The sequence below is a fragment of the Lathyrus oleraceus genome, chromosome 7 (genome assembly GCF_024323335.1).
Source record: "Lathyrus oleraceus cultivar Zhongwan6 chromosome 7, CAAS_Psat_ZW6_1.0, whole genome shotgun sequence".
Taxonomy (NCBI): Eukaryota; Viridiplantae; Streptophyta; class Magnoliopsida; order Fabales; family Fabaceae; genus Lathyrus; species Lathyrus oleraceus.
Window position 1 is genome coordinate 85,100,491 of NC_066585.1, and position 16,971 is coordinate 85,117,461.

Sequence of the window (16,971 nt, forward strand, 5' to 3'; positions counted from 1 at the left end):
TAGCATCATTTATTGATGAGTGAGTAATTTTAAAATTATGGTTTCTCTATTATAGTTAGTTTCCATATTTTACCAAATACGTATTGATTATGTTTGTGTTCATTCAAAGGTCATTGACAATTGATCATCATCTCTCTTCAGACGAATATGGTAGTTACCCTATGTTCCTTAGGCAGACCACTTGAACCAAAGATGAGACATATTATTTCTACGTAAATTTATATTTTATGAGTAGTATATACTTTTTATAGTAATGTGCTTAGCTTAGTGTGTAACATGTTTAAATCATTTTCAATATATAGAGTTGTGGAGCGGCACAATATGTTGAAAGGATTTAGAAATAAAAAGCATGTTTTTTGTACGCCTTCTGTAAGTGGATTTTTACTTGTGACATTTATTTATCTATAGTTACATGCATGTGTGGTTATATATTCATTAAATGTTAAAAAATTTAGACGAGGAAATAAGAAAGAGGATACGATTGTGGTTTATTTGTAATGAAATACATGTTAAATATTGTTTCTGGCGAAATTGTTGATTCTTTGGATCGGGTATATATATATATATATATATATATAAGTTTTCTATTATTTCAAATCATATGATCTTCAATTTCCTTCACTTTTTATATAGATGTTTAATGATACTACATCATTCTTACAAGAAAACTTTATAGACGTTCGTACACGTTGGACGTTTTACTTCAATGCGCTTTATAGGCAAGATTGATCACACATAAATTTCTAATATAAGTTTGCTATATTTTGTGTTTAATATAAATAATTTTTAGGTTGGTTACATTTTGGTATAGAAATATTTTATAATTATATTTTTGCTATATTTTGGGTTTGATGTAAATTTTTTGTATAGTCATATTTTGGTTACAAAAATACACACATTTGTTGGTTTTGTTGTGGTAAATATTATAGTATATAAAATACAGGTACTAAAAACAGACATATATGGAATAAATAAATAAATTATTTCAATAATCAAAATATTTCACCACGGTTGATTAAGATGACTGTGGTTATAGGTAGAACGTCAATTATTATATACCATGCTATGTTGGAAATGAACTCATGACCTTTATATATTTTACCACAGTTGTTTGAGACAATTGTTGTAATAGATAGTGCACGACATAATTTATCATTACGGTCACACCATTGTTTTAAAAATCAGACCAGAGATCGAACTGGTGAAACTTGTGGTTTAAGTTTCAATTGTTCAATTTGTTCAACCGGTTAAATCTACGATCGAATCGTTTATTAAATAAATTAATAATATGAAACTAAATTTCATAGATATATCACCCATAATCATATGTTCACAACTTAATAAAACAAATATTTCAAAAATTTATCACAAATTTAATACAATAATATCGATAATACATATAATAATATAACATAGTTCTACACTTCATTTCAACCTTAATAATTTGACCAAATTAAAGAATTACGATAAAATAAGTTATACTAATTCAAACCAAAATTAAAATAATAGAATATAATAACTAAAATAAAGTTCAAATAATTAAGAATACCTAAATTAAATAAGATATAATACCAAAAATAAATAATACAATATACTTCATTAAACAACAACAAAAAAACGAACTTGAGTTGAACTACGACAAATAAGTCTTAATTGAAAACGACAAAAAATATTAACTTGAACGATAATCAATATTGAGTTGGACATCGTGACCATGTTTGAAAGAGACGGTGTGATGATGATGGAGTGTGGTTGAAAGAAAACTATAATGGATTGACAAAACTTTGAAGTTTGTGTGGTTGTAAAAAAACACGTAATTCTTTTGTGATTGGGGAATGTATGTTAAATTTTGAAATTGAAATATTAAAATTAAAATATATATATATATATATATATATATATATATATATATATATATATATATATATATATATATATATATATAATTGTCAATTTGATGCATTTTTTTGAACCGAACGGTTTTAAAAAACCAGCTTCCTTTCTTTGGTTCGAACAGTTTTGAACGGTTCAATCCGCATTTTCTAGTTTTACTTCGGTTTTGACTCACTAGTGATTTTAAAAGGTTGATCCAACCAGATTCATCTTCGGTTCCCGGTCTAACTGGTTGAACCGAATGGTTCGGTCCAGTTTTTGAAACACTGAGTCATACGCCCGTGGTGGAAAACATCATACTTACTACAACCTCCTACCTTACCACAATTGGTTAATCGTGATAGTATGACTACTACAAATAATATATTTCATGACAACGCTTTCATCTCACCAAGCAGAAAAATCGAGGTATAATTCCAGTTTTTGAAACACTGAGTCATACGCCCGTGGTGGAAAATATCATACTTACTATAACCTCCTACCTTACCACAATTGGTTAATCGTGATAGTATGACTACTACAAATAATATATTTCATGACAACGCTTTCATCTCACCAAGCAGAAAAATTGAGGTATAATTTCAGGACGCGCCATGATTTATTTATTTTTATAAATAATAATATTTATTCCCTCAGATATTGAATATAATCGAGGAAGAAGGTAATCCATGACATGCTTCGAATTCCAGAAAAAATAATTTAAGTGTTATTTCTTTTTATTTGATTTTTTATTTGTTAATTAATTAATCTATTCCTTCGATTTCTTTAATAATCGAGGGATTAGATTTTACTATAAAAGCACTCGTTAATTTAGTCTTACCCTAAACCTAGCCGCTCAAATCTCGTATACATCATTCTTTGGGATGAATTGCAAACCTGAAAAAACCTTCAAGGTTCTGTTTTTTATGTTGTTCTTCTACCACCAATCTTGAACAAAATATTTTTTCCAGCTTTTGCAATCCATCTCACATAATGATGTTTTTTCTGTTGTCTTTGTTGCAATTCATCTCCATGATTTATTGCTTTCTTCGGTTAACAATATTGAAAAATTTATTCCTAAACATATCGTATATTGCATACAAAGAAAGTGGTGAATGGTAAAAAATTGAAAAAAGAAATATTACATATTACTTTTAATTTTTCATCATTCACCATTTTTTCGTAAGTAATATATTACCTCGGTTTTTATATAAAATCGAGGAGAGAGTCCCTAGTTTACTTTAGTTTTTAATTAATATTGAAATAACATTTTCCATCGGTTTTAAAAAAGAACCGAGGGATATACAATGAATCTATACCCTACGTTCATAAAGTAATTACGACTAAGAAATTGCCAACACATCAATTCATCATAAGCCCTCTATATCCAATAAGAACGCGAACAATGTCACTATATATCTTGGACGTTATTGTAAAACTCAAACATTTATAGTGAAAGTGTTTTCCATGAAAAACATTAATAATTAAAGCTTATAACAGATCTCTGGGATGGATTGCAAGTGCAGAAAAAAAATTGTTGCAAGGTTAGTGTTATCTTATGTATCTAACCTTTTTTTTTATATTATATCAGAAACCGGAAGCGTTCAAACCATTCAGCTTAAAAAATATTTGGTAAATTTGGATTTATTAAAAGTGATGATGATGATGAATCAAATTTGTCAAAAATTTGTATTTGCAGATTGAAATCAAAACAATGTAACATTAGAAACTTTGAATTTAATACTATGTGTAATTTAATTATTCTGAGTAAACAATATAATTTAATATTTATTGCAAATAATACAATTTAATATTTAGTGTAAACAATTTAATTTGTATTTAAAAAAAATTCTCATTTTTTGACAAAAACTAAGAGGTATGTGGCGGTAGTTTTGAAAATATAAATATGTTGATGTTGGAGATCAAATTCATGATCATTTCAACTATTCCCTCGATTATTCTAAAATTGAGAGGTATAGTGGAGAGTTTTCATAACGTCATTTATTATCTCGCTTGTGTAACCGATGTTATATTCTCTTCGCGTTCGAGGTGAGATGAGTTATTTGTAGTAGTATATCTCTTTTTCAATTGGAGTGAAAATGCCTTTTACGTAGTAGTGATATGTGGTATCCAACTTATTTAAAGTGAATGTTGAAAGTTCGATGTGATGATCCATATACCCCTCATGATTCAATAGTGGTATTAGAATCTAGTTTGATCAAAACTCCATGTATGGAAAGTCTTCATGACTAAGGTGTTCAGGAAGCGTGCTTCATTAAGTGCAAACAACGGCGATGCAAGTACATATAGATGAAAAAAAATTCAATTTGAAGGAGCATATTCATAAAAATGAATGGACTCACACTTGAGTGAAAAATTATTAATATATCAAGTGAGTATAAGTCTCACGTATTTAAAAAAAGTTTAAAGTCCAACAGCCCAATAATATTACCTTATTGAACAAATAAGTTAATTTAACATTAGAATTAATTTCATTTCATTTTTTACTATATGGCAAAATGTGGGTGAAGGTTAGTTAGATTTTTTATTGTTAATATCTTATTTGTTAAATAAATATTTGCAGGAAAAAAAACATAATAACTTGAATTTAAATTCAAAATTTTATATAAAATATCTTCATAATCAAACCAATATGACAAAATTGTATAGACTATTGATACATCAATTAGAGTAAATGCTTCAAACATATTTTTTATTATTAAAAATATAAATTTTCTAAAAAAATGTATAATATCACTAACACACAACAAATGGAATGAATCCCAATCCCACAAGTAAGAATTAGTGAATTGCATATTAGGATACACTTCCCTCTTCCCTATTGTGCCTCCACTAATTAACTAGCATTATTCATTAATCAATTGTTCTTAAAATAGAGGTTCATATGCACCACATAAGCCATAGAAATCAACTAGAGTTTCCATTTGGAGTGGACAACCACCAAAACAAAACCAACATCTACTTTTCCTCTCCCAAGAAACAAAACACAAGATTTTCTTCTCATTCTTGCATTCTCTCAAAATATTGAACTTATTCATGCCTTGGTGATAATAAGGCAATGCATTTTTTGAATCATATCAAAAAAGTCTCTAACATATACAATGGAATTAAATATAAGAAGAAGTGAAAGTGATGGCAAAATATAGATCTATATAGATACATATACAATAAGTGCTTGGATTGAGAGAGAGAGAAAAACTAAGAAAAATGGCAATTTTGAAAAACATAACCGTAGATGAAATGGTGTGCTATTCACCAACTATGATAACAACAAATGGGATATGGCAAGGAGATAACCCTTTGGATTATGCTCTTCCTCTCTTCATCCTTCAAGTTATTTTAGTTGTTGTTGCCACGCGAATCTTCGTCTTCGTACTCAAGCCTATTCGTCAACCACGTGTCATAGCTGAAATCTTGGTTAGTTTTTTTCACCTATGCACCATGCACTGTCAATGTAGAAAGTTTACGATGAATCATGTTTACACTAAGAAGTTATTATGTTATGTTATGTTGTGTGTTGCAGGGAGGGATAGTGTTAGGTCCTTCTGTTCTTGGAAGAAACAAAACATTTGCTGATGCGGTTTTTCCTCTAAGAAGTGTGATGGTGATTGAAACAATGGCAAATGTTGGTCTTTTATATTTTCTATTCTTGGTTGGAGTAGGGATGGATGCATCTGCAATAAGAAGGATGGGTAAAAAATCACTCGCCATAGCAGTTTCTGGTATGGTGTTACCTTTCGGAACGGGGGCGCTATTTTCGATCTTTCTGATGAAAGATAGTGAGAATGCCACGAACGGAAGTGCTTTTGTGTTAATTCTTGGTGTTGTTCTTTCTGTCACTGCATTTCCTGTTCTTGCTAGGATTCTTGCAGAGTTAAAACTGATCAACTCAGAGTTGGGAAGGGTTGCTCTTTCAGCCGCAATCATCAATGATGTTCTGTCATGGATTCTTTTGGCTATAGCTATTGCTTTGGCAGAAGATGAAAGAATTTCTGTGGCTTCTGTAATGGTTGTTTTGTCAAGTGCTGCGTTTGTTGCCTTTAACGCTTTTGTCGTAAGACCGATAATCATGTGGATAATAAGAAAAACACCAGAAGGCGAATCGTTTAGCGATTTCTATATATGTTTGATTCTGGCAGGAGTGATGATATCAGGTTTCATCACAGATGCTATTGGAACTCATTCGGTTTTCGGTGCTTTTGTGTTCGGTTTGATTATTCCAACCGGTCCACTTGGTTTCGCTCTTATTGAAAAGCTTGAGGACTTTGTTTCTGGCCTTTTGCTTCCTCTCTTTTTCGCAATTAGTGGATTGAAAACCAATGTTGGTCTCATCACCGGTCTTACTAAATGGGCGGTTATAATCGTTCTTGTTATCTTGTCTTGTATTGGTAAAGTTGTTGGAACTTTGCTTGTTTCTATTAGTTATCAAATGTCACTTTCCGAAGGTGCTGCTCTCGGCATGCTCATGAACACGAAAGGCCTTGTTGAAATTCTTGTTCTTAACATCGGTCGAGATCAAAAGGTATTTATGTATTGTTATCATATTCATTACGTTGTGTATAGCTGTTGGTTCAGGGTTCAATCTGTGTAGTGCTCGGTGCGTATGAATTGATTAATCTAAACTAATGAATTCGCGCAGGTTTTGGATGAGGAAGCGTTTGCGACAATGGTGGTTATAACAATACTAATGACTGGAATGATTGTGCCTGCAATATCAATTATATATAGACCATCAAGAGGAATGATATCTTACAAAAGAAGAACAATTCAAATGTCGAAAAAAGACTCAGAGTTTAGAGTACTAGTGTGTATTCATACGCCAAGAAATGTTCCAACAATGATAAACCTCCTTGAAGCCTCAAATCCAACAAAGAAATCACCAATATGTATCTATGTGCTCCATTTGGTTGAACTCACGGGTCGAACATCGGCGTTACTCATTGTTCATACATCAAAAAAATCAGATCACACTGCTCTCAACAGAACCGAAGCTCAATCGGATCACATAATCAACGCCTTCGAAAACTACGAACAGCACGCGGAACATGTATCCGTCCAACCATTAACAGCAATCTCCCCTTACTCCACAATGCACGAAGATATATGCAGTTTAGCCGAAGAAAAACGCGTCGCGTTTATAATCATCCCTTTTCATAAACAACAAACAGTCGACGGAGGAATGGAAGCAACAAACATGGCGTTTCGTACGGTTAACCAAAACGTGTTAGCGAATTCGCCTTGCTCGGTTGGAATTCTAGTAGATAGAGGCTTAAACAGTTCAAACCGTTTAGTTGCCGATCAAATGTCGCATCATGTAGCAGTTTTGTTTTTCGGAGGACCAGACGATAGAGAAGCGTTAAGTTACGGTTGGAGAATGTCGGAACATTCTGGAATAAGCCTAACCGTAATGCGTTTCGTTCCTGGAGAAGACACGGCGATGAGCGAAAGCGGTACTAGTCATAACAACAATGCAGACAAACAAAGAGTTTTAACAGTTGAAACAGACGGAGACGAAGAAACGGATAAACAACTCGACGAGAGATTCTTACATTGGTTTATGATGAGTCACGTAAACGATGATTCAATAGCTTATATCGAAAAAGTGGTGAACAACGGCGAGGAAACGGTAGCGGCGATAAGGTCAATGGGAGATGTTTTTGGACTATTTATAGTTGGGAGAGGACAAGGAGTTATATCACCACTAACAGCAGGACTTACTGATTGGAGTGAATGTCCTGAGTTAGGTGCAATTGGTGATTTGTTAGCATCTTCTGATTTTGCAACAGTTGCATCGGTTTTGGTGGTTCAACAATATGTTGGTGCTGGTTTAGAAGATGGATTGGGAACACCTGTGTTAAATGAAGAATATAGTGGTGGAAATCAATCAAGTTTTATGCCACCAAGGGGGAGTCAATCTGTTACATCACCAAGGGGGCATCAATCTGTTTTTAGTACAGATAGGTGTTGATTTTGAGTTTGGTGTATGTATTCTGGTGTGATAACAAAGTAGTTTTAACTGACTTTTTTTTTTCATTTTTGAATTGGGTCTTCATGGTAGTAATTGTTTACTTTTGCAACTTTTGTACAAAATGTACATACATATGTACAATTTCATTGTTTAATAGCATATTCTTTTAGGTGAATATAAGTGAATTTTATGTAGTTATTGTGCCTCAACATGTAATTAAGCATGAGTAGGAGATAATCCATTTGAGTTTGAACATGGAATAATATAGACAAACAAATTTTGTATCATCTAATTGTCTTAGAGGTTGAGTCAAAAAAAGAATTTTAAAGACATACCACTGCTGAGTTAAAAAATCATAACTGCAAAAGATTTTGATTTTTTAGGTAAGTGCTCTTAGGCTTACCTTGTCTTAAAGAGAAATTGGTTTTTTAGGTCATATGGCCAGATTGAAGATTTTAGATAAGTGTTCTTAGGCTTGCCTTGTTTTATGAACCAAATTATGCATATTGTGGCCCTGGGGCTTCCTTAGCATTCATAACAAATGTAGTTTGTTTAATTTCTTGTTGGGAAGGTATTTAAGTTGTTCATTATCTTATTGTGTAATCTCTTGAGATATATTCTCCTTAATTAGCCTATTTTGTTTACATATATTCTCTATTAGCTAAGAGTTAGTCAGCATTGTATCTCGGTTAACTCTGAGCATTTAAGGCATTATTTAGCTTGACTTGTATTTGCAATCGCTTTATTTAATAAGTCTTCTATTGAGTCATTACAATCCATATTAGAATTTGGCTGAACTCATCCTTACAAAATCGGTTTATAAGGTGGGGGTGTCACTTTATATGAACTCTTTAAACAGTGGGCGACCTATGGCCCGATAGATAGGCTCTGATGCGTGGTTTGACCTAACTCATTCATACAAAGCCGGCTTGTAAGGTCAAATGTGTCACTCTATATAAACTCTTTAGAGAGACTCTATTGAAGGAGAATTACGGTCCAAAACGCAGCGGAAATTAAAATTTTCTCCTTTAGAGATCCTTACGAATGGTCATGATCAGTGATAGAATATTTACCTCTTATGACGATTGAAACCTTTGGTGCAGATCTCTTGTGACGATTAAAACCTTTGATGCAGATCCACGAAGCGATCACGAACGTTGAACGATGACAACGTCTCTATTCAGTCCACACGAACGGGTTCCTTCAATCTCAGTGCTAGCTGGTACGAATGAAGGCTTTGAGTGAGAGAGAGAGTGAGAGAGAAAACGAAAATAATGCAACCGCTATCAATGCTTCTGCACAAGGGTTCTATTTATAGAACCACTTGTGTGGGCTTCAAGCTAAAAAGCCCACTTAAGTGTATTTTGGCTCATATCTTATAATATGCCCAAAATCACTTACATGGTACCTTACCATATTTCGTATTCTACTCAAGTACACCGTACCTTATAATGTTCTATAATTCACTTAAGGGCACCGTACCTTACGGTATTCCTTAGTTACTCTATCTCTCATCAATCCGTCCTTTGTGTGTGACCCCGTAGGTTTTCGTGACGTTGACAATTATATTAAATCATGCATTTAACATAATAAACAGTGAGCGGTATCTAGCAACACATCACTGCTACCCAAGACACGAAAATGTCATGTGATCTGACAAAACCTTCTGTGATAATACTTATGTGTATAATTACCCCTTTGCCCTTATGTCTATATTGAACACAAGGCATAGACCGTGTCATCCTTGTCCAGTTCAATATTGGGCCCATAGACATTTATCCTGTTATGCAGGATGGGCAAATTCCATCTAGGTCACTCATGTCCCTCAGCATGCTTTGTGGAGTAACCATCAACTGTCTTTATGGTTATCCAGTTACGGACAATGTTGGATCAGCAATAAAGCACTTGACTCTACATCTAGGGTCCATAGTGGTTTCAGGTCGAAGAGTGAAATACACTATTATCACCATGAGAATAACTTATGACACCTTGCATAACTTTCTATATAGTATTCTCATAGCGGGTCAATCCGGTATAAATATTACTCCTAATATTCATACATATGTTTAAGACTTGATAACTCTTTATCCATGATCCATGAGATGTGATCATCAGTCTACAAACATAATAGTCTTAATGCTTTAATGTTATGCCACTTCACACTAAAGCTCGACTACGGATACTTTAGGAATAGTGTCCTTATGTTTAATGTGTTCTCATGATTAAGTCACACTTAATACATTAAACGGACTATCTATTCCAGGGACTTTATTAATCAACCATAATAAAGAGAATGCCTTTTATTATTAATAAATAATTCGATACAAGTACCAAAATGTATTGGCCTCTAGGGCTTACACCAACATTTATGTCTAACCAACGTGGAACTTGGAATCTTTCCAATAGTCCATGATAAGTGGTATAATTTGAGTTTCCTCCATTTCATGCTTTACTTATGTGTCTATTGTTAAAAATTATGGACAATTAATGCCCATGGGAGTGTCAAGAAGTGTGCAATTGAATTAATAACAATAAATACGTTGTCAATAGTCTCACATAAAAAGTTGTACTCACTTTAAAGTATTTATAAAAACTTAAAAACATTAAACTCAACAAATGAGCTAAAGAGGATAAAGTGTCACATGGACAAATGTGGTGGTCCCAAGCATTATGCCACATGTCTCATCTAAGGGTGTGGGCGTAGAGGCCCTAGTGGCGGCTTGTAGGGGGCACTTGGGCACGACGCATCGGAGCAACCGGGCTACTCATGGCTCCGGCAACGCTCCGGCGGTCGGCATGCAGTGAGTTATTTTAATTATTGTTCCTAGTTTTGGTTGTTTGAATTTTGAATTCGAAATATGCAACACTTCATGAAGTAGGGCATAATGTAACCATAGACGAACCATTGCAAACTTATGCTGAAAAATTAATTGTTTCATCAAGAGTTGCAACCTTGTGAAACAACACATGCATGATCTATAAAGACATTATTCAGTATTCAAAAATTAAAACAAAAATAATGCATCCTCTTCAGATAATTCCAAACACTCTTCCCTGCATTCGAATTTTCACCGGTCTTGTGCAGATTCGATTAGAATGCTGAATTATCCTGGGTATTCTTGTGTTCCAACTCTAAGACTATAAAGATAGTGCTTGAAATACTTTTACGAAACACGACATCATTCATGATTCAGACCTGGATTCATTCAACCTTAACGATTTATCTAACAGTCTTAAAAGTATTCAAATAATGGTTTCCAACGCTGCAGTTTCAAGCATCAAAGAAATGAACCAGTTCCTTGTCAAATTGGATCACTTTGATGGAACCAACTTCACCAGATGGCAAGATGAGATGACATTCCTACTGACTGTCCTGAAGGTTCACTATGTCTTAGATTCTGACTTAACACCAATTCCTGAATCAAACGAGGATGACACTGATAAACTCAAGAAGGAGCGCAAGAAACGTAAAAAGGACGAACTGTTATGTCGTGGACATATCCTGAATATGTTATATGATCGTCTCTATGACCTCTATACGGATACTCAGTCTGCAACAAAAATCTGGAAAGCGCTCAAATTTAAATTCAAGACCGAAGAGGAAGGTAAGAAGAAGTTTTTAATTTAAAAATATTTTGATTTTAAAATGATAGACTCCAAGCTCATTCTTCCCCAGTGCACGAGTTACAGGTTCTAGTGAATAAAATAAAAGTTGTGAAAATAGACATCCCTGAAACTTTTCAAGTTGGTGCAATCATTACAAGATTGCCACCTTCGTGGAAAGGCTATTGAAAGAAATTGGTTCATAGTTCTGAGGACTTCTCTCTGGAGAAAATCCAAAAGCACCTTCGAATCGATGAGGAATCGAATGACAAGGAGAAATCAGAGTCTGTTGGATTTTCCAAAGCCAATGTTGTTATCGCTAAAGAAAAAAAGAAACATGATGGCATGAAGAACCATCTTGGTCCAAGGAAGTAACATAACAAGTTCAAGAATATTGGCGGTCAGAAAGGTCCCAAAAGTGGATGGTTCGTGTGCGGTAAGTCGAACCATTATGCTCGAGACTGCAGACACAATAAGTTCAAAAATAAGATCAATGCGGTTCACGCAAATGACGATATAATCGCTACAGTGAGCGAAATAATGGCAATCAAAAGCAAAGTGCAGGGATGGTGGTATGATACATGTGCTACCGTACATGTCTCTTATGACAAGGTTGTTTTTAAAACCTATTTTGATGGAAATGATGGACAGGAAGTATAAATGGTAAATGAAGTACGATCTAGAGTTGTTGGAACCGGATCTGTCAAACTCAACTTCACTTCCGGAAAGAAAGTCACCCTTGCCAATGTGCTTCATATCCCCGACATGATTATGAGTCTTATTAGTGGGGATTTGTTGGGAAAATCGTGTATTAAATCTGAATATGAATCGGACAAACTTATATTGACCCGTAATGGTGTATTTGTTGGAAAATGATATTTCGCTAAGGGAATGATCAAACTTTATACTATCGATAATATTATTAATGAAATTTCTAATTTTTCTTACATGCTTGAGTCTGTTTCTTTATGGCATAATAGATTAAAACATATTGATATTAGTTCTATGAAGAGACTAATTAAATTTGGTTTGATCTCATGTAATATAAATGATTCCGAAAAATGTGAAATATGTGTTAAGTCAAAGATGATTAAGAAACCTTTCAAATGTGTTGAAAGAAATACAAATCTACTTGATCTTGTGCATTCAGATTTGTGTGAATTTAAAGGCATGTTAACCCGTTGGGGAAATATATATTTTATTGCATTCATCGATGATTCTTCTAGATACAAACATGTATATCTTTTGAAGCATAAAGATGATGCTTTTAATGCATTTAAAATTTACAAAGCAGAAGTGGAAAATCAATTAAGTAAAAGTATCAAAGTCATATGGAGTGATAGAGGCGGTGAATACTTTTATGTTGAATTTGATGCATTTTGTAAAGAACATGGCATCATACATGAATGTTCCGCATCTCGCACACCATAAAAATATTGATATAGTCGAGATAAAGAATCAAATCTATCAAGAGATGATGAATGTCATGTTAATGCATTCTGAATTACCATTTAATTTGTGGGGTGAAGCCTTATTGTCCGTTTGCCACATAATTAATAGAATTCCTTTGGAGAAAACCAATATTTCTCCATATGAGGTATATAAAGGTAAAACACCAAACATTGGTTACTTTAGAGTGTGGGGATGTGTGACCTACTATAAAAACATGGATCCTAAAAGAACTAAATTGGGTCCTCGAGGGATAAAATATGAATTTGTAGGATATGCACCAAATAGTAAAGCATATAGACTTTTAAACTTAGAGTCTAATATAATTATAGAATCTCAAGATGTATAATTATTTTGAAAATATTATTACTAAAGATAAGGAATTTGAGTTTCCCGCAAATAAAGAATCATGTGAAGAAGATTCTTCTTAGATTATAGAGATATAACCTGAAAGTACTTCTCGGATTATTGAAACACAAACTGAGCCTAGGATAAGCAAGAGAATCCAAAAAATAAAGGCTCTAGGATCGAACGAAATTGATACTCAAATTATTTCTATTTATCTAGTTGAAGGAAATTGTGAGAATTATGTTCAGAGCATTCCTATTATTCTTCAAGTAGAGGATAATCCTAAAGCTTACAAGGAAGTAGTGGCTTCAAGGGACACTTCCTTTTGGAAGGATGCCATCTAAGATGAAATGGATTCAATTATGTCAAATCACATCTGGGAACTTATCGAATTATCAAAGGGATCAAGGCTCATTTGATGCAAATGGGTGTTTAAAAAGAAGTATCATAGTGATGGTATTATAAACACTTATAAAGCCAGATTAGTAGCAAAGGAATTTAGACAAAAGAAGGATGTTGATTACTTCGGCATATATGCACTAGTGGCAATGATAAGAACAATTAAAGTATTGCTTTCCTTAACATATTTCAATGACCTTATAGTTCATCAAATGGATATTAAAACAACATTCCTAAATGGAGATCTCAGTGAGAAAATCTACATGGAACAACCAGAAGGCTATGTGCTCCCTAGTAATGAACAAAAGGTGTGTAAGCTTGTCAAGTCCTTATATGGACTAAAACAAGCACCAAAACAATGACATCAAATTTTTGACTTTGTCATACTTTCAAATGGCTTCATTCCCAATTCTTGCGACCAATGTTTATACACAAAGGTGCGCAAGGACATTGTAATATTCCTTTGTCTCTATGTTGATGACATGTTTATAATTAGCAATGATGTGAATGAAATTTTAGAGACAAAGAGGTTTCTAACTTCCACATTCAAGATGAAATATCTTGGACTAGTTGACACCATTTTAGAGATCAAAGTAAAGTGAAATAGTGAGGGTTATGAACTTAGCCAAACACACTATATTGAAAAAATTCTTGATAAGTTCAAACACCTATGCTTTAAAGAAGTAACTAGTCCATTTGATCATCGTTTCAAACCTCAAAAGAACAATGGAAGAGCAGTGGCTCAATTAGAATATGCAAGTGTAATAGGATGTCTTACGTATTTAATGCAATGTACCAGACCTGATGTATCATTTTCAATTAGTAAAATGAGTAGATTTACTAGTAATCAAAATGATGAACATTGGAAGGTGATCGCGACTTTATGAGTCGAATTGGGGTACTAACTGCAAGTGCACAGTTCTATCGCGTAGTTTTAAAAGATATCGATCCCACAGGGACTTATGAATCGATATACTATTTTCTAAGGTTACTTCGTAAAGCTAAGGCAGATGATACTTTGATGATTTGGGGGAAAAGTTAAAACTAAAATAAGATCTAGGTTAAATATCAATTAAGCGGATATCGGTATGTAGTTCGTCGTAATTAGGGAATCAAGTCTTCGTTGGTTTCTTGGTTTTAAGATAAATCTTTTCAGTAGACACTATTGATTAAAAGCCTTTTCTCAAACTCTCGCTCTGTTGAATAGACCATGACTTTAAATTAACGTAGCTGTCACTTATTAGTTAAGTCTAAAATCACCTTTTGAAAACAACAGAATATATAGAAGCTCTTTTTAAGGAAATAGTAATCGTTTAAACACCCTCATCTCAAACTCTCGCTCTGTTGACTTAGATTATATAATTAAATTCAAATGCTTAACTCTCGTCCTCACATTTAACTTTTAAAAATACTTTTTGAAAAAGATTAGAATTTAATTAACTCTAAAAATTGCTTTCGCCCTGATCTAGAATTAATGTCCAATTTACACTGTCCAGTTAAAGACTCAAACTCTCGTTCTATTGATTTTAACTTCTTTAGTCTTTTACTCTCGTACAAAAACCTTGGTATTAAACCTGTAAATTGAGACCATAAAAAGAGTGATTTTATTTTTAAACGTAATTAATCCAACTTAGTTTTGATTCCTTCATTCCGCTTACTTTACATACCGATACCTAAATAAATTAGCCAGACATGCTAAACAGATCTAAACAATCATCATGCTTAAATAGAAACATCTCAGGCAAATAATGTAAATAAACAATAAAGCAGGGCATATATAAATTCAAACAATAATTAAAGAACCTGAATAATTAATAGAGTCTTGAACACTCCACCACAGACCGGTTGGATTTGTTCTTGAATTCTTCAATCGGACAGGAAAATAAAAGTGAAGGAAAAAAAACCTAGGGTCTAACGTAAGGTTAGATCCGGTAAAAGATACACAATAGTTTCCGGTGTAGAAACTATTGTGTGAAAAATTAATTAAGTGCTGAAAGGTTGACTGGAAAAGAAAATAAAAATTGCAAAGAAAAGTAAAAACTGTAAAAAATAATGCTGTCAAGTATGCTTGCACGGCTGGAAGAGAAAAAGCACGAAGAAGAGAGGAGAGCCGCAGGGTTTTCTCCTTGGCTCTATTTATATTATCCCAATTTTGTAATGGTTTCCAAAACTCCTTCCGTAAAAGTGGTCTTCACGTTTTCAAGGGTCAAGCGTAACAATAGGCTTCAACGTGCCTCTGTTGCGCTTCTGAAGCCAAAAATATAGGAGAATGGTGTGACGTCCGTCACACCATGTGTTACGCTCGTAACACAAGGCAGCAGGGCATGACGCTCGTCACACCATGTGTGGTGCTCGTCACAGGCTCAGCGCTAGTACTTTTGGGCTGGGCTTTGGTTTGGTGAAATTGCTTCTCTTCATTTCTTTTTGCACCTCCTTTTCTTCCTTTTTCACTTGTGCTTCAAATAAGCTACCTGAGATAAATAGAAGGAAAAATACCAAGTAGTATCGAATAAAATGAAATAAATTGAAGTGAATAATAATATAATTTAATTAAATTGAGTCCAAAAATGTGATATTATTTCATGTTATCAAACTCCCCCATACTTAGATCTTTGCTTGTCCTCAAGCAAGATACAGTATAGAAATCGTTTTAAAAATTTGGCCAGATGAAATTTCAAAACACACATCAATTCGTACTAGGTTGCAGGTAAACCTTGTTTAGAAATAACCTGAGTCTAATCTTGACATCAAGAACTACCGTTACAACATCTGATAACCTTACCTCATGCAAACCAGTTTGAGTCATGCTATTATAACCAGCCTAGTTCTTTTACTCTTATTTCACCCGTTTTCATTCTAGCGAAATCACATTAAGCCCTTTATCGTTTCGCGCATATAGTGGAGTGACCGGTTAGTGATTCTGATCCCCTTTTTGCTAGAAGCTCTGGTACATAAGTCGGATAACTTCGTTATTTAGTCCATTGCAAATTGCGGGGGATCGGACCGTAGTCCGCCCTACCAAGTTCAGCACCAAATACCTGCTGAACCAACTCATAATGGATCTTTCGTATTATGCTCTCATATGATATGCAGCCTTTAGATTAAATGATCTGGTAAAGATCACCTAACTTAGTTAGTGCATTTCCTGATATATACTTTTTTTTATTTTGGGAATCATTCACTTATATTCATCGGCCCTCCACGTAGTTTGCTATTAAGATGGTGCTGACTTCTTGTATAAACTACTCGGGGTTACTATAAAATTAAAAGTTCAAGGGATTGGTATAATAGGTACTTTTCTGATCTAACAT

At 33.7% G+C, this 16,971-nt stretch overlaps 1 protein-coding gene across 1 annotated transcript; it reads left to right on the plus strand.

The window, feature by feature from the left end:
* The first annotated feature begins 4,844 nt into the window (after positions 1–4,844).
* On the plus strand, positions 4,845–8,055 carry LOC127102647 (cation/H(+) antiporter 15). The gene is made up of 3 exons (XM_051039994.1): positions 4,845–5,310; positions 5,417–6,415; positions 6,533–8,055. The coding sequence occupies exons 1-3, from the start codon at positions 5,101–5,103 to the stop codon at positions 7,859–7,861; spliced, it is 2,538 nt and encodes an 845-aa protein (XP_050895951.1). The 5' UTR covers positions 4,845–5,100; the 3' UTR covers positions 7,862–8,055.
* The last annotated feature ends 8,916 nt before the right edge of the window (positions 8,056–16,971 follow it).